The 23814-nt window shown below is 34.2% G+C and overlaps 1 protein-coding gene across 12 annotated transcripts in view; it reads right to left on the bottom strand.

Annotated features, from left to right (window-relative positions):
- Positions 1–23814, bottom strand: part of CHD9 (chromodomain helicase DNA binding protein 9) — a 217931-nt gene that overhangs the window by 71485 nt on the left and 122632 nt on the right. For all 12 annotated transcript variants that reach the window (XM_078062741.1, XM_078062744.1, XM_078062743.1 and 9 more), the window contains 8 exons: positions 14452–14563; positions 10351–10497; positions 9370–9438; positions 9231–9286; positions 8472–8589; positions 5932–6018; positions 5581–5718; positions 859–980 (listed from right to left, as the gene is read on the bottom strand). In XM_078062741.1, coding sequence (XP_077918867.1) covers positions 859–980; positions 5581–5718; positions 5932–6018; positions 8472–8589; positions 9231–9286; positions 9370–9438; positions 10351–10497; positions 14452–14563 — 849 coding nt within the window. The remainder of the gene's footprint in view (positions 1–858; positions 981–5580; positions 5719–5931; positions 6019–8471; positions 8590–9230; positions 9287–9369; positions 9439–10350; positions 10498–14451; positions 14564–23814) is intronic.

Raw genomic sequence — 23814 nt, forward strand, 5'->3', positions numbered from 1 at the left:
TGTTAACTATTTTACCTGGAAGGGTCTCTTGGGAAAAATGATGGTTAACATTTAGAAAATATAAACCAGAGGAAAGACTGCCGTGTGGCGTTAACAGGTACCCGTAACTCCACATGACTGTCTCAGGACTCACAATTACTGAGTGCAACAACTCAGAAGAATCACATGAGAAGTAAAAACATGGAAGAATGATTCTGAATAAAAAGTGTCATCAAATTTTTCTGTTATTACTAATCATAATGCCTTTGCTTGCTCTTTTGCGTATGCCACTATACTTTCTCAAGTGTGGGTCCATTTTTCACTTCTTTTGCAATTATCTTTTCACTGCAAAAAAGTGAGCTAATGTTCCACCCAGCATTTTGAACTTGGAAAATAAATAATTAATAGCATAAATTCATTACTAGATTCTTATATTTTGATTTCTATTCCTCATCAACTGCTGACAATCTGCTTTGCTGAAGACTTAAATAATAGACCTACTTAATTCTTACTGATATAATTGCTCACACTTTACTAACTAGATTCAATTACTGGCAGATAGCAGTATAAGTTGATAAGTTGAAAAATATTCTGTAACATAACAGATGTTTTATGATGGTAAGAAAGGTATTTCAAATTTTATTATTAATCATCGTATCAACTTTCTTCTATTCTGACTGGCATAATTTAAATGAAGCAGTTGAAGTCAAAATCCTAAATTATAATTTACACATCTTCCTGAGGTAACCTCACTTTCAATAAGAAAGACTCCATGACAGTAATAATATAGCAACATCAGTACCTATTTTACTTAACATATTTTGACACACATAAAAAAACAACACACTAAACTTTTTTCTATTAAGATATATTACATACCTATTGTACCAATTGAATAAGAGCCAGTTGAGTCCTTCCAGTTGATATTCCCTGAGTTGATTGCCATTTTTATATTCCCTGGATTGATCAATTTTTTTCCAAATATTAGCGGGAGGACGATCCTTTGTGGAAAAACAAAGAATGGTGTATTTCAGGTTTTTTAATCTTCCATACATCTCATACATGGTAAAAGCATTACTTTTAAAAATAATTATAGAGGCATAACATTATATGGTGTTATGATGATATTTTTCAAACATCTAAAGACCAAATTAGTTATGCACAAACTCTTCCAGAAAATTGAAATACGTTCTAACTCATTCCATGTAGCCCAGGCGCTAAAATCAAAGATACTACAAAAAAAAAACCCAAACAAACCAAAAACCCACTATACACCAAATCCCTAATGAATACAGATGCAAAGATTCATAACAAAATTTTAGCAAATGGAATCCAATATATGAAAAGGATAATCTATCATGACCAAGTAGATCTTTCCCAGGAATGGAAGGTTGTTGAAATTTGAAAATTAATCAATGTTGATCAACAGACTAAAAAACCCAAAAATATGATAATCTCAATAGATGCAGAAAAGGGATTTAAAAACTTCAATACCTATTCCTAATAAAAAATCTCATTAAATTTTTGATAGAAGGGAACCTCCTCAGCCTGATAAGGTACATCTATGAAAAGAGCCAAAGCTAACATCATATTTAATGGTTAAAGACTGAATGTTTTCTCCTAAAAATTGGGGAAAAGGCAAGCATGTCCATTGTCACAACTTCTATTCAACATTGTACTGCAGATTCTAAGAAGTGCAATAAAGAAAAAGAAATAAAAGACACTAAGATTGGAAAGGAAAAAGTAAAACTATTTTAATTCATAGAAGACATTATTTGTGTATGTGGAAAATCCTGTAGATTCTACAACAAAGATAAGTGATTTTAGCAAAGTTGCATGATACAAGATCAATATATAGAAAATTCTATATTGTAGAAAAAATTATAAACAAATTTAAAAAGATAATATCATCTTTCATCTATCTTTCATCTATCATGCATAACAGCATCCAAAATATGAACTATTTAGGAATATATCTCACAGAAGTTGTATAAGACTGGTATATTTAAAACTACACAACACTGCTGAGAGAAATTAAAGAACGCCTCAACAAATGGACTTTAATGGACTCAAAGACTCAACATTGTTATTAATTCTTCCCAACTGAACAACAGGTTCAACATAACTCAACCAAAATCCCAGCAATGTTTTTGTAGAAATTGACACGCTGATTCTAAAACCATATGGAAATGCAATAAATCAGAAATATCCAAAACAACTTAAAAAAAGAGTAAAGTTGGAGGATTTATACTGATTTCAAGACTTGTAATTACAGAATCAAGACTGGGTAGAATTGGTTTAAAGATAACAAACAGATCAGTGGAACAGAATAGAGGGTTCGAAAATATACCCACATGTATTAACTCAATTGATTTTTGACAAAGTAGGAAAGGCAATTCAGTGGAGTAAAGGTAGTTTTTTCTTTTTATCAAAAAACTGGTGCTAGAACAATTGGATGCCCATAAGCAAAAAATGAACTTTGATTCATACATGTACTATATACAAAAATTAACTCAAAATGCATTGTAGACCTAAATGTTACCTAAAACTAAAAAACTTCTGGCAAAGATTTCTTAGCTATAGCACCAAAAGTATGATCCATAAGGAAAAGCCAGATAAACTGGACTTCATCAAAATGAGGAACTTTTGTTCTTTTACACTGTTAAGATAGTGAGAAGACAAGTCACAGACTTGGAGAAAACATTTGCAAATCATGTATCTGATAAAGGACTTGCATCTAAAACACATAAATAATTCTTAGAGCTCAATAATAAGAAGGCAAACAAGCCAATAAAAATAGGTAAAATATATGAATTGGTACTTTATTAAAGAAGATACACTAATGGCAAATAAGCACATGAAAAGATTCTCAACATCATTAATCAGTAGGAAATGCAAATGAAAACCACAATGTTATACCATTATATACATATTAGAATTGCTAAGATTAAAAACACTGTGTTCCAAGTGTTGACAAGGATGTGAAGCAACTAGGACTCTTATACAATGCTGTTGGGAATGTAATATGGTATGACCAATTGTAAAAAGTCTGGCAGTTTCTTTTTCTTTTTCTAAAGATTTTATTTATTTATTTGACAGAGAGAGACACAGTGAAAGAGGGAACACAAGCAGGGGGAGTGGGAGAGGAAGAGCAGGGGGCCTGATGCGGGGCTCGATCCCAGGACCCTGGACCATGACCCGAGCCAAAGGCAGATGCTTAACGACTGAGCCACCCAGGCACCCCAAGTTTGGCAGTTTCTTAAAAAATTAAACATATATGTAACATATGACCCAGCCATTTTACTCATAGGTATTTACTGAAGAGAAATGAAAGCACATGTCTAGACGAAGATTTGTATACTAATGTTCATAAACTTTCTTTCTTTTTTTTTTTAAGATTTATTTATTTGAGAGAGAGAAAGAGAGGAAGAGCACACAGAGGGAGATATCCCACAGTTTGTTTACCCATTCACCTATTGATGAATACGTATACTGGCTATTAGAAATAAAATTATTATGGGGGCGCCTGGGTGGCTCAGTCAGTTAAACGTCTGCCTTTGGCTCAGGTCATGATCCCAGGGTCCTGGGATCGAGACCCACATCTGGCTTCCTGCTCAGTGGGGAGCCTGCTTCTCCTTCTCACTGCTGCTCTCCCTGCTTGTGCGCTCTGTCAAATAAAATCTTTAAAGAAAAAAAACCAAAAAAACAAAATATGATCTATTCCATGAACAATTTTACTTCATTCCTTCTCTTCTGTTGCATCTCCACATTTTTCATGGCAGCCCTTCCTCACTCTGATGCTAATGGAAAAGTGATCTGCTCCTGCTTTTTCATGTATAAATTCCGTCGTTAGTGAAGTAAGAAATTTCTGTGGCCAAATTACATTTGAAAGAGGACAGGACAAAATATTTAATAAAATCATAACAGGTCTCCTCATGGTGAATCTCTTTTGGTTGGCTCCCCAAAACTGGATTCACATGACAATAATCCTATGTCTTAGGATTGAAAGTAAACAATTTGAGGAATTGAAAGTAAAAATTTATATAATTATCAGCAATATCACAACTTGCCATAGCCTTCTAGAATTCTATAGTTTCTGTACTAGAAAAGTCAATAATTTACTTTTTATTATTTGACCAGGGAAGAGATATGCATGTAGTCAATTTAAAAAAAAAAAAATCAACATACTGAATTTATGTAGGCTTTGAACAGTATTTCATATAAAAGGTTTTTCTAAAATAAAGCTACTATGGATGAAGATGAACTATTTAGTTATGGAGAATTAACTGGTTTATAGAAAAGAAGGACAATGTGGGTATAATAAGGATTTTTCCTTATTATAGATATTGAGAATTAATAACTCCACCTCGAGCTGAAACTGATATTCTTGGTATTTTTATAAATGACCTGAGAGAAACAGTTGTGGGAAACTCTTAAATTCAGAGATGAGGCAGAAGCATTTGCAAGGGGCGCCTGGGCGGCTCAGTTGGTTAAGCGACTGCCTTCAGCTCAGGTCATGATCCCGGAGTCCTGGGATCGAGTCCCACGTCGGGCTCCCAGCTCAGCGGGGAGCCTGCTTCTCCCTCTGACCCTCTCCCCTCTCATGCTGTTGCTCTGTCTGTCTCTCTCTCTCTCAAATAAATAAATAAATAAATCTTAAAAAAAAAAAAAAAGAAGCATTTGCAAATTGTCGAGGGAAATTTGAAGGAAATACTCATCAAAATTATAAATGCACAAAAAGAATGAGATCTTGCCATTTGCAACGACATGGATGGAACTGGAGGGTGTTACGCTGAGCAAAGTAAGTCAATCAGAGAAAGACATGTATCACATGACCTCACTGATATGAGGAATTCTTAATCTCAGGAAACAAACTGAGGGTTGCTGGAGTGCTGGGGGGGTGGGAGAGATGGGTGATAGACATTGGGGAGGGTATGTGCTATGGTGAGCGCTGTGAATTGTGCAAGACTGTTGAATCACAGATCTGTACCTCTGAAACAAATAATACAATATATGTTAAAAAAAAAAAAGAAGAAGAAGATAGCAGGAGGGGAAGAATGAAGGGGGGGAAATCGGAGGGGGAGACGAACCATGAGAGACGATGGACTCTGAAAAACAAACTGAGGGTTCTAGAGGGGAAGGGGGTGGGAGGATGGGTTAGCCTGGTGATGGGTATTAAAGAGGGCACGTTCTGCATGGAGCACTGGGTGTTATGCACAAACAATGAATCATGGAACACTACATCAAAAACTAATGATGTAATGTATGGTGATTAACATAACAATAAAAAATTAAAAAAAAAATAAATGCACATATGCTCTGACCAAGTGATTACACTTCTGATTTGTCTTACAGATACTTGTACATGGACTCAATGTTCAATGTAGCATAGTTTATGACAAAAAAAAACAAAACAAAACTGGAATAGCCTCTAATGGAGGAATAGTTAAATTAACATACATAAGATACTATGTAGCAAGTTTTAAAATACAGTATTCATTGTACACCAAAAGCAAAATTAAAAATGCAAAGATTACATTAAACCTGTTGGATAAAAGAAGTGCTAAAATTTTATGAAGTTGTCTAAGATATGGTTCTTACCAAATGTCTTGTGTCAGGCCTTGAAGCTTGTAACTGTTCAAACTCTTCTATTTTTGCAAGATCTACATCTTCTTTTAGTTCCCATGTACTATCTTCATATGGTAATGAGCACCACTTTACTAAGTAGTAAATAACAGGCTGTAAAAAAGAAAAATTTTTTTTCCATTTTACTATTTTGAAAAAGAGAACTTAGAAACAGTTTAAATATGCTTAACCTACATCAATAAAAACTAACGAAACATTTTCCAGTGTTTTTTAGGTCATCAATTTTTAAAAAGGAGTTAAATTTTAACATTTGGAAAGTTTTAGGTTTTTCCTAATTAAAAAAAAATTTTTCCCCTAAATATTTACCTCACCAGTATCTTTATCTTCACAAAAAGAGACTTCTAACACTCTGTCTACTTCAACGTAGTCTGGGTTAAATGGTTCCTCTTCCATCTAAAATTAAAAAGTAACTTAAGTGATAATTGACAAAGAAGTAGAAAGATAAAAGTGAAATAAACACAAATTTACTAGCTATTTTCTAAAACAGAAGCTTGATTTCAATTAAATTTTCAATAAATGGGACACTTCCATTTTAATTTCCAAAAGATATCTAAGATACGTGTCTATATTATGAATCACCACGTTATGTGTAATAAAACCAACTGAATAACACTAAGAAATAAGATACCTCAGAGAAGTGACTCACTCTAGAAGATACATTCTTTAAAATTTTCCTAGAAGAGCCTCTGTATCTTTCTTGTGCCACTTTCCTCAGGTCTACGTGTTGAAGACCAATCACCCCACCTACAGGCTCATCTCTCATCTCTCAGCTGCATCAAGCATTCTTTTTTTAAAAATTGTATTTATTTATTTGAAAGAGAGAGAGAGCACAAGCAGGGTGAGGGGCAGAGGGAAAGGGAAAAGCCGACTCCCCGCTGAGCAGGGAGCCCAATGCGGGGCTCGATCCCAGAGTTCTAGGATCACGACCTAGCCAAAGGCAGACACTTAACAGACTGAGGCACCCAGGAGCCCCTCTATCAAACATTCTTTATCTACTGATGATTCTTGTGCTCAGGACCCAGTTACTTCAATGGATGCAAACTCTATCTGAGCTACCTCAAACTAGACTCACTTACTCTTCAACCTGTGCTTCTTTCCTATAGTTTCCTACTGGGTTAATGGTAACATAGCACCCCTTCCACACTTTACTCCCAGTTACCCAAGTCAGAAATGGAGAAGTCAGCTCAGATTCCTTCTCTTTTTTCTTTATCTTCCCCATCTAATAAGTCATCAATTCTTACAGATTCTGCCTTCAACTGCAACTCAAATTGGTTCCCCTTTCCTCTTCCTCACTGCTTCATCACTTCTTACTTGGACCTTAAACAACCTCCTAACTAGTCTTCGACTACCTTCCTGCCTCCCTTTAGTCCATTTTCACATTGACCCTAGAGTGATGTTTCTCAAATATAAATCTTACCTATTGCTCCCTTGCTTCAAATCCTTCACTGACCCTCCCTTGTTTGGGGATCAGGCCCACATTGGTTTTTGCGGAATAAAGAGGATCCTACCTTGTCCTCCAGCCTCATCTCCTATCACGTGGCACAGCTGTACCCCAGATTTCATGCTTCCAAAGTACAAAACACAGGCTTTTCAAACTCCACGTTATGGCACACCTCCATGTTTTTATACTCCTTCTTCTCTCTTCTGAACAGACTGCTGTTCCTTCTCTTGTCTGCCTGGCTGCTTCCTATTCATTCCTGAACGCCTCACTTTCAATAGCCCTTCTCTGCTATCTCTGCTGCCTCTCCTCCTCTGCTTAACCTCTAAATACTGTAATGCTTCACGGTTCTGTCTAGTTCTCTTCACTGTCTCAAATCCTTCCCGAACGAGAATATCATCTCAGGATCTCTTGATAACAAAGAGCACTGCCCAACAGAAAGAGCAAAGGGGAACCAATTTGAGTTGCAGTTGTAACTTCCATCTGTCACGGTACAGCACCATACAGCACTATTGCAATACCACTGACTATATTCCCTATACTGTATGTTTTATTTTCCTACATAGATTTTAATAAGATTCCCTAAATGTTCATATTTTACCATGTTGGCTTTGTCACTCACATGCATTCTCCCTCTGCCTCTGTCCTCCTCTCTCTCTTTCCCTGCCTTTCTCCCATGTGCTGAGCACAGTATAATATACAGACTAGTGGAATCACTATGTTGTACACCTGAAACTAATGTAACACCGTGTGTCAACTATACTTCAATAATATATATATATATATATAGGAATTCATTGTACTATTTTTGCAACTTAGATTTTTCAAAATAAAAACTCTAAAAAATCTTCAAATTAGAAAGTTAAAAAAATTTAGATAAATCTAAAACTGCTCTAAAACAAGCTTATTAAAAGGAAAAAGAAAAAAATTTAGAGTAGAAAAGGACATCAACTAATTGGTGAGGCCTTTAAAATGAATTATGCCTAAGATGGTTTGTTCCTACATACACAAACCTGGCATAGAAAATATGCAATGTATTTCACGTACTGAAAAATCTTAAGTTTCCATTTATTTGCTACATTACCATTTCCATTACTTGTATAACTTTGCTGATACAATTCTCTGAGATATTAACCCACTCATATTCAACTCTAAGTTGAATTAGCATGTATTTCATGCTAATTTAAAAATACAAGAGTTATCTACCACTCCGAATTATCAGTGCTCCTGTTTCAGCTAGTTTCCAAGCTAAATTTGGTGAGAGAAAATTACTATATGTAGACGCATTTGTGTTCAAATATCAAACTTGGAAGCCTAAGAATTAAAATGAATAATATTTAAAATTTGATAAATACTGCATGTGTTCAGAGTTCAACACATAATAGTTTCATTTATTTCTTTTTCTTACATCTGCAAAAAAATGTGCTCTTTGTGCTTGTCTCAATTTGAATCGTTTGATTTTCTGCTGGATCCTTTTATCTTTCAAAAGCTGCTGTTCTGTGGCCCACTCACAGTGAAGATAGGAGCTAAAATTTTTATAAAAGCAATATATTAGAATGACATAGAAAAACATGTTCTGGTTTTTTAAGATTTATTTTTATTCACAGCATCCAATACAGAATATTCAACTTTATGTAAATAGGTAGCTCATCATTTCATTTAATGGCAACAGACTCCATACAATTTCTAAAGCCACTGTGGTCACTATATCCTAAGAAGACTGCAGTATAAAGGTGTGCCATTTGCCACATAGAAACAGAATGATAAACCAAGTCATAAAGGTAATGAGATGTGATTTATCATTTATTTCCTCATTGTAACAGTTTTGTCATGATCAGACAGCTAACTTGTTTTGAAACCAATGTAATTTTATTTAAAACACTTTTTCACCTAAGTATAGAAAAAACTTGAATAATATGAAAAGTTCAACAATATAAATATAATAAGTAATTTCTATAATTTGTAAAAGAATATTTTATAAAGATTCCTGCATTTTGATGTTAATAATTAACATTTCCTGAAAAAAATTCACTTAAATTTTACCACAAAAAGTTTTGAACTAATAAAACATTTTAAAATTCAGGTAAAATAAAAAAATAATTTAACTTAATATTTTTAAATATATTAATTTATATATAAATCAGCATTTTCTAACTTAGATACTTACTAATTCTTGTATTTTACAAAAAATTCTTCTGTATCAATCATCACTCCAGGTGATACCTAAGAAAATAAAATCAATACTTAGGACTTTAATAATCAGGCCATGGACTATAAAGGGTAAAATGTAATGTGCAATTACTTACTTCCTTTTTTACAGTTCTAGAAGATAGTATTTTGTCTACAATTGCAGCATCTTCTTCACTTGGATTCTCCTATGGGATGGAGGAAAGAAGATACAATGTCACATTCTAAAAATTCCTTTAGTTGCCACTTTGTATATTTATGAACACACTAAAATTCAGTTTATTTAGCACATGTGTCAGGCACTGTGTTAAATGTTAGGAATATAAAAATGGAAAAAGAAATCATTGCTGCTATTGTCCTTGTCATCATCTGCATCATCATTATCATGGTAAACATACTGTGCTTCTTAATGGGCTCAGCATTATTGTCAGCAGTTTACATACATTAACTAATTTAATCCTTGCAACTACACTACGCCACTGTCATCTCTCCACTGTACAGATTAGGAAGCTCAGGCACAGAGAACTAAGTACTTGCCCAAGGTGTCAGATCACTCAGTCGGCAGATGAGTGGTTGGTTCACAATCCAAATAAGGAAGATTAAAAGAGGAAAATGCATAATCAAAGACAGAGAGTGCGCCTATGTTCAGAAGGTCAGAGGATTCAGTGCTTGTAAAGAAGTGGCTGGAGATAAGGCCAAAAAAAAATCATACAAAGGGCTTTATATGATGTGCTAAGAAGGCATCATTATTTTTTGTGAGACTTAGGAAGCTATAAGAGGAGCTTTAAGTAGAAAGTACTATGATCAGGCCTGTAATTTAGAAATATTCTGCAGAAAGTATAGAATCTGGAGGAGTTTCAGAAATATCTATTTAGGGGGTGAAAAACGTGGTGATAAACCGGATGAAGAAGCAAAGGAAGAAAACAGAGAGGATGAATTCCTAGGTTTCTGATCTGAATAATTACTGGTTCTATTAACTACAACAGGGAATCCAGGAGGAAAAGCTGGAGTAGGTTTTAGGAGGAAAGATAATAAAAGTATTTTAAAGAAAATATGTTGGTTTCAAGTGATTTATAGTCATAATTCCAAATCTGTCTTACCACAAATAATTGTAAAGGCTGTTCACCAGGTAAAGGAGCTGAATTCTTTTTTATTTTCATAGAACCTTTAACCTCTTCTTCAGATTGTTTCCCTTCTGCATCTTCCGCATATTTTTTTCTTTTAATTTGACGATTTGATCTTCTTTTCTGCAATGAACCATAAGGATCATATTTATATGATAGATTTTAAAGGAAAGATTTTTAAAATAATTACTTTTAGTGTGGCAATTTTGTACATTTCTGAAATTGTATTCGACACTCATCTTTTCTCATTTTTCCTTTTAATTAAAGGAAGATTGTAACTTGCCCTTTGTCACAGGCTTAGAATCCTGTTTTACTTCCTAAGGTTTCAAATAACAAAGATTAGTAATACCTTTATTACTTTTCTTTAGAAATTGTTAGGAATAAAAAGATTTATTTTATTTAACTATTTCACAGCTTGGGCAAAACCTATTTTATTAGTAATATGTTTATTGTTTTATTACTTCTCTTTAGAAACTATCGTTCAGAAGAGTAAAACATGTTTTATTTAGCTATTTCACACTTGGGGCAACACATATTTTAAACTGTTAATACTTTCAGTTTCTGCCCCAAACCTAAAAAGTGCATCAGATGAATACTGGTTAAATAATTAATCGGGGACATAAAACTAGAAGAATAAATCAAACAATATTTACCACAAAATCCATGAACTTGTGTTGAAAACAGAATAAAACAAAAGAATATAAAATGTTTTAAAAGAGATACACAAAATAATCAAGTAAATCTACCAAATAATTAAATGTGTATGAAAGAAGAACCAGTGTTTTACTAACTTTACTAGCTTCCCTTAAAAATAAAGAACATCACTCTTAAAACCAGAAGTAAGCCTTTTGAAAAGTATTACATGTAGTACCGTAATTTTAAAATAAACTAAGTGATTTTAAATCAGGTATCAAATACACATGGCTTTACTTACCACCCTAAAGATCTAATATTTGATGTTCCCCACTATAAAATCAAAATCTCACGTTGGCTTGACAACTTCAGAGGACTTAGGTTTGCTTTTTTCCACCTCTTTAAAATCTCATGAGTGGAGGAGTCTTAGCCAACTTTTCTATTGCTCAATATTTGGTAAATCAACCCCTTCTTCCTTTCTCTATGCCATTTTCTTTTACATATTTAGTAACTCCCATGACATTCCCCCATAATGTGACCTGAAAATAACCCATGTATTCTCCTTTTGGTTTCTGCCAGTACCCTCAATTTGGCAGGCCTTTCCTATTTCCATGACAAAGATGGCCCCATCAGTGCAGCAGGCTGGGGGGAAACTGTTCTCGGCACCCAAAAAGTCGCAATGGCCTTTAGTGTGCCTTTGCCTCTTTCTCTTGAATTGTGGAATATTGAGAGAAAGAAAGACACTAATATGGTAAGTTAGCTCGGCCAAATAGAGTAGATAACTTCATGGCTCAATTAGGATGGGTCTCATCATCTCTTGGCCATGAAGACATTTACATTTTCAAAACTCAAAGTAACACTTTTGTTAATATGGGAGACCGGGAAGGTGGCATATAAAAGTTATAATAAAAGGACTCGTAGAAAACCAAATTTTCCCACATCCTATTTTGAAAAAAATATGTAATATTTATTATTACTTGAGAGAAAAAGTCTATGGATCTCTAGTCTAATACAAGGCTAAAGGAATATTTAGAGGTCTACAACAGGCATCATATGGCTCTGAATATTCAAGAATAGTTTAAATTAATAAACCAACAGTGATATTTATTATTCTAACAATAACATGTATTACCAATGTTATGTCTCACTGGGCACAAATCTTTTTTTTTTTTTAAAGATTTTATTTATTTATGTCAGAGAGAGAGAGAGAGAGCCCAAGCAGGGGCGGCAGGCAGAGGGAAAGGGAGAAGCAGGCTCTCCACTGAGCAGGGAGCCCGATGCGCAGGGAGCCCGATGCGGGGCTCGATCCCAGAACCCTGGGATCATGACCTGAGCCGAAGGCAGACGCTTAATGACCGAGCCACACAGGCGCCCCTGGGCACAAATCTTCTAAATAATGAAGTTTAAGAATAATTCAGTATACTTTTAGAAGATTCTGTTTGATGTTTTCAGCATTTAAGTTTCCTTTCTGGTCATTTAGGCATCTATTAGCTCTTTGAAATGCCTCACTTAGGTCTTTAGTAAATTGTAAATGAGTGGCCTTAAAGAATCCTTTGAACTCTCAAAAGTGCAAATTTAGTTGATTCTTCACAAGATAAAATGAGAGCAATAAATTTGTAAACTGCACCCTCATGAAGACTTTATCAGTCTAAAAGATTAATTAAAAAGTCCGAGTTATATGATTATAGCTGGAATATTATAAGATTATTATAGATATTATAAGATTATAGCTGGAATCATTACAGTGGAATAAATTATATTCTACTAGAGTACCCAGTTACACATCAGGCAGAGCCAAATGAGGTGCCACTCTCATCAAATTATCTTTCTCTGTCATGTAATATCACTACTACTTTAAAAATATAAAAACTAATTTGGTGTACCCATTTTTGGCTAATGTGCTTTTTTCTGGCTTTCTTTCTCTTAATGTTTTCAAAGCACAATTTAAAATAGTGACAAATTCTTTCTTCGAATTTTTTCCAGCTTTTTTTCTTCTGTCTTACAGGCTTCAACAGATCAGTCCACAACACTTCACATAAGCGGTCAGAAATACACTCATAAATGACTAATATTTTGTTATGATAACATGTTGTTTCCTATAATAATCCTAATATAATGTGCTGCGTTTGTTTTTTTTAATGAAGTCTGCAAATACAGTCAGACTACTGAAGTACTGTGTATTAAGATTAAAGGTAAAAAATTAAATATCACATTCAGATTTTTAGATTTCCACCTGACTCCAAGCCTGAAACTTAAATTATTTTTTCAGCCTTCAAATCTTGATAGTCCCTGGTGGTTGAAAGCTACACGGACCTCTCCATCATTGATATGGTACATTTAAATATATCAGTAAAACAGATTTATAATCGTTTACTAGAAAATATTTCTTTTCTTCTTCACCTATATTTTAGTGTTAAAGCAACATGCCTATCAAAGCAACCTAATACTATGAGGAAAGGTATGGAAGAAATGTGCATGTTAACCTATTCTACCATTTCATTGTTTGGTAATTACAAGATGGAAAAATGGCCAGCCTTATGCTAGTAAAAATTAAACTGAATTTTCTCATGGTGAATAAGGTAACTGTAAGTCTGCCTCAGTGAAGGATAACATGTGAAGAAAAAGCCAGGCCATATAATATTAGGAGCTCAGTCACTGCCCTTACCTCAACTCTTGCAGCAGCCCAGGAGCCTTGAGCCACTACTCTCCCATTGGATAAGAAGCTGCATAAGGAAGAAGAAAGGCCATTCAGGGGCTTTCTGGCCCCATAATTCAACAACTGCCACCACCCATAACGGCCTAGAGTTGTACTTTAATTATTAGAGAGCAGAGGGTGGCCTGAATTATTATGACCTTCCCTATATATATATATATATATATATATATATTTTTTTTTTTTTAACTTCACAAGGTTATTTTGAATATCCACCTATTAAAAAAAAGGCAAAATGCACAGTATGCTTGTCTACATTAGGGGATTTTAAATATAATTGGTTATCTTTTCTTTGACAGAAGCAGACCAAAGGAATTATCTCTAGTAATGATTCAATCCATTTGCTCTATCACTGTATGTGATTCTAAAACTTAGGATCTCCATCATTAAGTTCAATTCAAAGCACTATATAAGTACAGGATAATATCACTAGCTATTTCTCCATGCTAAAAGCCATCAGGGACTCTGGACTGTTATTAACCTCTCTGGGATTTGGTTTCACTATCTGAAAAATGAGGGGTTTAGAGAGGATATGTAAGTTTCCTCCCAGGTCCAACATTCTATGGCAATACTATTAGAAGCATATTGTCATAATGCTGTCTTCAAGTTCTACCATATAATAAAATGTAGTTTTATTACTGAACTAGGGTATAAATAACCATAAAGCAGGTTTAGGCTACCTAGATAATTCTATCAGTGCTTCATTTCTCAGAAAAAAATGTAATACTCACTTGAGAGTCTTCCTCTCTGCATGCATGTTGTGACGTCTGCTCTGAATCAGACAGCTCATCTGAAGACTCATTCTTTCTTTTTTGTTTCTTACCCAATGTAATAATGAGTTTGCTGTTTCAAGAGGAAAAGAGTAAACAGTATGAACTCTGCCTTTTTCCATTTGTGGTCATATTAAGATTGCCATGATAAACATTTTTCCATTTCATATCACATGAATGTTCAACCAAAGAGGATAATTATCATGAAATCCATAATGACATTTTCAAGACAAAAACTGCATTCTAATGGAACAAAATACAAACCAGTATTACAGTTAACATACTTTTAAGCACAGAAAGGCAGTCAAGTTCTATCACTTGTTTCTCAGGCTCAAAATTATTTTTCATGGGAAAAATGTCAGGTGATATAACTGTATTTAGTAATTAAAATAATTCATTTATTGTCTTGTAGATTTGGAATGGGGGTTTCTCACCCTTCTACCTCTTACTAAGTTCAAATTCTACTTAATGTCCTTCTATCCCACCTATTCCCTAGAAGCCTCTACTACTTTTTACCCTAATTTCTCCCTTACTGAAAACACTTCAACAATGGATTGTCCTTTAATTATTTCATTTATGCTAAGGCTTATCTTAGCTGCAGTATATGTTCCTAAAGAGTTAAAAACTCTTTTTTTATATTTCCACAGTTTGCCTGTCTCTCTCATATATATATGTGTGTGTGTATATACATATTAATATTTATATACACACATCAAATACAAATGTTTAAAATGAAAATGTGTTTTCAGTTTTTTTCCTGATCAGAGGTAGAAAGTACAGAGCTCCCACATTTCCTTATTCTGGTTCAACAGATGAGAGGGCATGATTTTGAAGTATCATACTAATCATAAACCATGCTAATCGCTAATCAGGGAAATTCTATTTTAGATATCTATATTCCAAACAGAGAAAATTTCCCCAAATATTTTTAAGTATGATGTATCAGAAAGATAGAAGAACTTTCTTCAACAATTATTTATTAATGTGGGAGAACTTGGAGGTTAAGAGCACACACTTTGAAATCAAAGCATCAAAGATTTTAAACCTGATTCTACCATTTGCTTATCTGTAAGACACCTGGCAAATTATTTGATCTCTTTTAGCCTTAGTTTCCCTGCCAGGAAAATAGGGATCCTATAATAGCTACCTCTACTGTTGTTGAGAATTAAGTGGGATAATGCAAATGAGTTCTTAGCAAAGTCCTGACACAGTAATTTCTGAACTAACCTCTAATTATTATATGCCAGGTACTCCTAGGTTCTAGGATTTGACACAGTCTCTAATGTTAAAGTATCATTGTTAAAATATGAACACGGTTCAAACTCAGAAGAAGTTAGTACCGGATGTAATGTGAACACAAAAGAAGTGCTTCTGTCTACTGTAAAGGAGTACCTTTATAGAAAAGGTAAAGTTTGAGATAGGAAATGAATGATAAAAGGGAGTTCAACTGGTAGTGAAAGAAGACAGAGCGTGCATTCCAGGTAGGGGGGATATTACAGAAGAATGAGAGAAATGCACAGTGACAAGAGCATGTCAGAGATCCACAAAGCAGGAGGAGGAAGCAGAGGATGGTCATCTAGATAGGGTGAAGATCACAGAAGATCCTGTATGACATGTAAGGAATCACCATTTTAGCTTAAGGCCAGCTTTTAAGCTCCGCAGGGCAGGAATTGAAACAGAATCTGTCTTGTTCACCACTGACAACAAATGGCTCGGAGATATTCTGAATACATGAAAAAAAAATAATAAAGCATTTGGAAGATGAGAATTTTACACAAATAAGTTCTACGGATTTAAAATACAGCATGGTGATCACAGTTAACAATACCGCACTGTATATTTGGAAGTTGCTAAGAGAGTGAATCTTCAAAGTTCTCATCACGAGAAAAAAAATTTGCAACTAGTGAGGTGATGGGTATTAACTAGACTTTTGTGGCAATAGTTTTGCAATAGGTACATATGTCAAATTATTATATTGTACATCTTAAATGAATACAATGTTATATGTCAATTGTATCTCAATAAAATTGGTGGGGGAAGAATTTCAAACAAGAAAGCAATGCAACTAGAAGAGAAACGCAAGGCAGGGAAACCAGCAATCAGGCAAATGACAACTCAAGCGAGGCATGAAGAGAGCAACACAGGGCCACGCTGTGTGGATGAAGAGGTGAAGAAAAGCACAACTTTACTATGGAGGCAAAATCAATTGACATGGCCACTGACTGGATGATTAGGCAAGAAACTTCTAGAAAGAAGTTTATTCTTGTATGGCATGACTACCACCTTCCACAGGAGAAGGATAATTTTTACTGGGTGTCTCACCTGCACTCTTTGGACAAGCAAATAAAAGTACAAACAGAGCTCATGTTGGAACCAGGAAATCAGAGAGAGTACAAAAAGATATTCTGGAACAACATTAAGGAACCAACCATGTTTATGCTTCATTCCCTCTCACCACTTTCACTGGTCATTTCTTCCCTCTTCTGGTCCCTTTTCCTTACTCTGGTTTCCCTGCTAACATAAAACTCTCCCTTGAGGTCATATCTACTATTAGATACCACATGATCTTGTTTTTCCTCCTCCTCATCCGTCTATACAGACTATTTCATTTTCAGTCCTCAACCCACTGTTATCTGAACTCTTGGAACTCCTTTACATTTTCAAAGCTTCCATTTACCCAGTGTTTATGGAAGCAGTCTCTGCTGACTTTAACATGCATTCTCTCATTTGATGTTCATACAATTCCGAGAAGTGAATACTAGCATTTTATAAGAGGAGGAAACGGAGGCTTAGGGAAGTTAAATGCCTTGCTCAAAGTCACACTGACAGTAAGACTAGAAATAAAAATTAAGTATGCCTCACTCCAGAGCTTAAACTGACGCTCTCAAAACGTTCCCAAATGCAACCCCTCACTTTCCCTAAACCTAACAGTCTCCTAATGTGAAAATATTATATAAGTTCAGAAAAGTACACACATCAAAAGAGAACAGCTTCATGAATTTTCTCAAATGAACATAAATGTGTAACCAGCTTCTAGATCAAGAAACAAGACATTATTAGTTTTCCAGAAGTCCCCTCTTCCAGTAAAAACCTCCTCCTAAGGATAAGCATGATGTTCCTTGTGATTACACAATACAGCCTAACGCACTTGTCCAGCTGGTCTTCAGTGGCAAGATCAGGGATAACTCTAAGTAAAATTAGGTAGTAGAAATATATATTGGATTCACTCTGCCATTTGCTCAAACATTTTTATAAATATTGCTTGAATCTCTAGAAAAGAAATACTAGTAAGTGCTGCCCTATCAATCTCAGATACCTACCCTTTTTAGTGGAGGAGGGTAAGTCCTAGTAAAAACACTGCCCGTAATACCTTAGGATAAACCTTCATTATATTAATTATTTGAAAATGTTCTTCAAAACAAAAAAGGACCTTTTAAATTGTGTTTTCCATATATTCTGTATTTTCTTCCAAGGTTGTTCCATAGGCCTGGAAGAGCATCTTATTTCATAAACTCATTAACCATTCTTAGCCTATGCAAAAATCTTTTTAAATTAACCATTCTTAACCTATGCAAAAATCTCTTTTAAATCCTAACTTTGTAAGAGATATTTCATATATGGTAGTTTCCTATTAAACCTTACAAAGTCCAAAATATTTACACATGCCCTTTCTGTTAAAAAACGGTACATTTCCATGATAGGAAAAAGGTGATTCTAAAACATGAAGTCATGCTCGACTGACATATTTCTCAGTAAAATACAGACATATTTTAAGATTTAAAAACTAGGGTTACTGACACAGAACACTGATTCTTGGAAACAATGAAGTCATACTGGTTTATTGTAAAGTTCTAAAATGGCACATAGGTAATACTACAAAGGGGAACAAAGATTAGGGTGGTATTGATGAGTAATTCCTAAATGTGTGAGAGGTAGGCTTCATTAGAAGGCTGTCTGTTAAAAATAAGGATTCCTAATCAGAAAGTATCAGACAAACCCAAACTGAGAGACATTCTACAAAATCACTGGCCAGTATGCTTCAAAACTGAAAACATTACAAAAGACAGAGACTAAGGAATTATCCCAAATTGGAGGAGTGTAAGGAGAGATGACAACACAATGAAATGTAGGATCCTGGCCAAAAAAGTGGAACAACTAACAAAATTTGGATGAGGTTTCTAAGTTTAGAGAATTGTACTAGTTAGTGTTTTTTTCTGGGTTTGATAATCGTGCTTTGGTTATATAAGATGTTAACATTTGAGGAAGCTAGGTGAAGAGTCTAAAGGAACTCTGACCTATTTTTGCAAGTCTGAGATTAGTTCAAAGTAAAAAGTAAAAAAAAAAAAAAAAATACAGATTTGTAGGTCCCAACCCCAGGCTTCTGATCTAGTTAAGTGGGACTCCAATCAGACTTTTAAAAAATTCCCTAAAAGATTCTGATGTTCCACCAGGTTTGGGAACCACTGGTTCAGAGTTATTATCATAGAAAACTCTAAAAACAAATATTCAGGATAATAAAATGATTTTATATTTATAGAGCACTTAAAACACACCAAAGTGCTTTCGCTTACGATATCTCAGTTGATCCTGAGAAAAACTCTAAGATAGATAAGGTGCTAGTCCCAATATACTAATAGGGAAGCTTTAGCTCCAAAAGGTGAAATAAAAGCCTGAGTCACAAGTTTAGTAAAAGACAATAAAGGTCTCTTTATTCCTAGTCTACTATTTCCAACATCTTACTGATTTAAAAAAAAAATGACACTATATTTCAACCAATCAGTACTTAATGTCAATAAATACATATAGTTTAATGGATACAGAGAAATATGAAACTATTATTATCTTTTAGTAAATTATTAAGGTTGAAGTTTATCTGATTTTCTAACAACCAGAAATCTCTACTACCTGTATAATGACAAATGTTTGCCATAAATATTATGTGAGAGAAATCAGATGATCCGAAAGTAGAAAAAATAAAATGAAATCAGTTAAGTAAAATACCCAATTTCCAAAGAGCATTCCATTCTTCCATCACAGATCACAAAGAGTCTACTATATGAATTCTAAAATATAATAACATTATAAATGAAACTAAAAGTTCATTATAGATACATTCTTCAAATAAACTGACAGTTTGCTATTCTTAGAAATATCACCAAAGTAAAGTGCAAAATACAGAATACATGAATAATAAAGGCTTTTTGCAAGTTTTGTTTTTAAAACATTAAAGGGATCTGTTATCAATGTTAGCAAATTGCAGCAACAAGTAAAAGAACTAAATATCAAAACATAGCTTGTTTCAGACAGCAAAGGGCAATTTCAAACTAAGTATAAATTTGAAATATTATTTCATTTGCACTAGAAAACCTCAGTGTTTATACTTGACATCTATATTTGATTTTCAGATGTAATTTATGCACTCATCTGAATCCTACCCACATGTTTATTAGTAGAGGCTGAGTAACAAGCTGCATTCTACACAATGTCAATCTGTAATTGCCCCCTGTTGATTCTCTCATTGCAATAATTGGACAAACAATGATTCTTGCCCAATTAGTCCATTTGTTGTAATTAATGCATCCAATTCATCATAAGTGAAGGAAACAAGCAAAAATACTATTTCACATTATAATGTTTTTCTTTGTAAGCCAAGTGAAAGACACTGCAGCTATTTTTAAAGTCATAAAATAGAAACTTTTTCTTAAAAAAAGAAAAACTTTTAACCTGGTGAAATTTCTCCATTTTAAGAGTCAACTCAAGACTCCAGCTTAAACTCCTCTGGGAAAAGCAAGTTTTATTTTATTTTTTTTTAAAGATTTTATTTATTTATTTGACAGAGAGAGAGACACAGTGAGAGATAGAACACAAGCAGGGGGAGTGGGAGAGGGAGAAGCAGGCCCCCCGCCAAGCAGGGAGACCAATGCGGGGCTCGATCCCATCATGACCCGAGCCGAAGGCAGTCGCTTAATGACTGAGCCACCCAGGCGCCCGGGAAAAGCAAGTTTTAAAAAAGTGTTCTTTATTTTAGTTAATCCTGCAGTTTGTGAAAGTAACATTGTCTTGTATGCTCTTGGTAACTTGGACTATAAATTACTTCCTTAAACTTCCTGTTTAAGGACGGATAGGATTTTTTTAAAAAGTTGAATTCACTGAGTTGTTTCAATACAAGTATTAGGTAAGTATTAATAATCATAGTCAATATATTGACATATTCTTATTCTTAAAAAATACTTCTTTTTTAAAAGAGAAAAGGGTGTTTATGTTGAAAAATACTGACAGAGTAGGAGCATTAAATCAAAAACTTTACTTCAGTGGCTCTAAGATACATATTTTCCCCATATATTAACATCTATGAAATCGAGATTCATTTAATAATCAAACACATGCCATAGTTTTAACTGGCAATATTTTTTTTCTTTCTTACACATAAAATAATAGTGTGCCTTATAATCAATGCCATCTTAGATTCAATGAAATACATACAACACATTGCTAATGACAGACCTTACTAATTCATTTTATGTAAAGGTATACTTCTTAAAAATGGAACTGCAAATCTTCATTGAATTCATAACAAATAATGCACGCTGTATCAATTCTTTCTGCAGATGAATGTGTTTCAGATTTTCACTGAGTTTAAGTTTAGATCTAAGGAGTGAAATCAATAAAACATTTTACCTGCCTGGCATTTAAAAATTACAGAACCTCTACAGACTACTAATGGCATATGATTAATAATATTAAAAATATAATAAATTTATATCATACATTTTTTCCAAGTTTTTTTTTTTTGGTCATATGCCAAGAAACAATTAATTAATATATTTATATTTTATCCAGATATTAAATTCTTACTATTTTGAATACATGCAAACAGGGTCTCATTTGTCACTTTATTAATAACATGGACTATGAAATGATAATTCTCAATTTCTGATGATTCATATTTTCGCTCAGATTTTGTTAATTCATTTTTTCCTTATGTATTTTATTATTTAGATGTAAATGTATCTCTACAGACATGCATATGGACAAACTTACATGTTAGTTTTATTTAAAAAACACACATACATATATATGTATATATATGATGCAAGGTAATTAATAAATGTTATTTTCCTTCTTCCTTCCTGCGGTCTCAAACTATAGCAAAAAAGGGCACAATATAATTTCAAAATTTAATTCTGTTTTATTGTTTTTCTTTATAATATAACATCTTTAATTTCTTTCTTTCTTTTTTTTTTTTTTAAAGATTTTATTCATTTATTCATCAGAGAGAGAGAGAGAGAGCACGCGTGCACAAGCAGGGGGAATGGCAGGCAGAGGGAGAAGCAGGCTCCCAGCTGAGCAAGGAGCCTGATGCAGAACTTGATCCCAGGCCCCTGGAATCATGACCTGAGAGGAAGGCAGACGCCTAACCGACTGAGCCACCCAGGCATCCCAACGTCCTTAATTTCTACTTGAATTTGATAAATATTTCCTAATTTAGAGTTTTCTGCTTTCACTCAAGAGAAAAGCTATTTCTAGCCACTTGATATCTAGCATACAGAAAGAATAATTATGAATAATACAAAAAAGAAAATAAGTTTAATCATGAAGGACTGATTAAATCTGTAGGGCCATAAAACATTTTTAAGTATCAAAATCATTCTACCTATGCCAGTCCAATAATCTGTAACATACAGAAGTAAATTCTAATTGACAACATGGACACATAATTTAAATGTTAAAGTTATAAACCATAAATTTAAAAATGCTCCAATTAAATCAGGTGATATTCTACTATATAATCAAATCACACATAGAACCGTAAGAAAATTCTACCTGAAGTCTTAGAATGAATTTATTTGAGAATCTAACTCTCTACTATTACTAAACCATTAGCTATGTCCCTGAGGTTTCAGTGAAGGATTAGCTTGCCATTTCTGTTTTTGATTTAACAAATCAAATCCAACCATTTGGTAACATTTAATATTTAATCTACTCATTCATTCATTCCACAAAATTCATTCCATTCCATTCATGGAGCATCTATTATGTACCTATTATTACTAAAGAAATATCTGCTATTCTAGTTGAAAGGCAGCTTGTTAGAACCTGACTGCCAAGATCATGACCAACATTAAAGCAGCAAAAGGCTGTTTCCCTACCTCACTATTTTATACCTGCCATTTCCATTTCAACTCACCACCTTCCACTTAACTGTGGTCAACCCTTTCAAGCTCTGGGCAAATTTCAAACACAATTTACCTCTCCTAAATCCTACCCTAGTTACCTGATAAACAGAAGCATGCTCATATGAAAAAAGCCATTAATAAGTTAACCTATTACCCCTCTTAACAATTAGCAACTGTTTTTGTTTTTGTTTGATTTTTTTTTTAAGTAGATGTGCTACCAAAGTGAGCACTGTTAGCCTAACTTTTTTTTTTTTTAAGATTTTATTTATTTATTTGAGAGAGAGAATGAGAGACAGAGAGCATGAGAGGGAGGAGGGTCAGAGGGAGAAGCAGACTCCTTGCTGAGCAGGGAGCCCGATGCGGGACTCGATCCCGGGACTCCAGGATCATGACCTGAGCCGAAGGCAGTCGCTTAACCAACTGAGCCACCCAGGCGCCCTGTTAGCCTAACTTTTTAAGTGGTCTTATTTAGGAACAGAGCCTTAATGGAAAGAGAACCTAGGCAGATGAGTGAAAGTTTAGGCGTGAAGAAAGGGGCGTGGCTCCTGGCCGCAGCCCTTTCCCTAAATAGCTACATGCTATTTATGTTTTCAGAAAATAATGACGGACATTTATTAAATTCCGGGTACTGCTCCATATGCTTTAAAAGCTATTAAATCATTTCATCCCCAAAATAACACCATGAGGCAAGTACTATCATTATCCCCTTTCTACACAGGAAGAAATTAAAGCTTGGAGGTTAAGTATTTGTCCAGGGTCACACTGCTTGTAGGTGACAAAACTGGGATTTGAACAGATACTCTTGGCTCCAAAGCCAAAGAACTTAAGCAAACTAGCACACTGTGTGCCGACATAACTCACAGAGGTGGAAAGATGAAATGAGACTGTACACAGGTGCTCTGAAAGGGGCCCTTTTTCCCTTGTATTTTTTAAAAAATTAATCTACAAGAGTAGCAGAAACGACAAAAAGGTTTCAAGCACACTGGCAAGCAGAAGCAGTCCTAGTTTTCTTCTTTCTAGACTGTATCAAATCACATGTGGTGAAATGAACACCAACTCTGACTGTACATCAACCATAACTCACTGTTTACAAATTTAGCTACTCTCAAAATTTCTATTTCTCACTGCTGGTGGTTAAGCTCTAGCA

Source organism: Halichoerus grypus, chromosome 15, assembly GCF_964656455.1.
Source record: "Halichoerus grypus chromosome 15, mHalGry1.hap1.1, whole genome shotgun sequence".
Taxonomy (NCBI): domain Eukaryota; kingdom Metazoa; phylum Chordata; class Mammalia; order Carnivora; family Phocidae; genus Halichoerus; species Halichoerus grypus.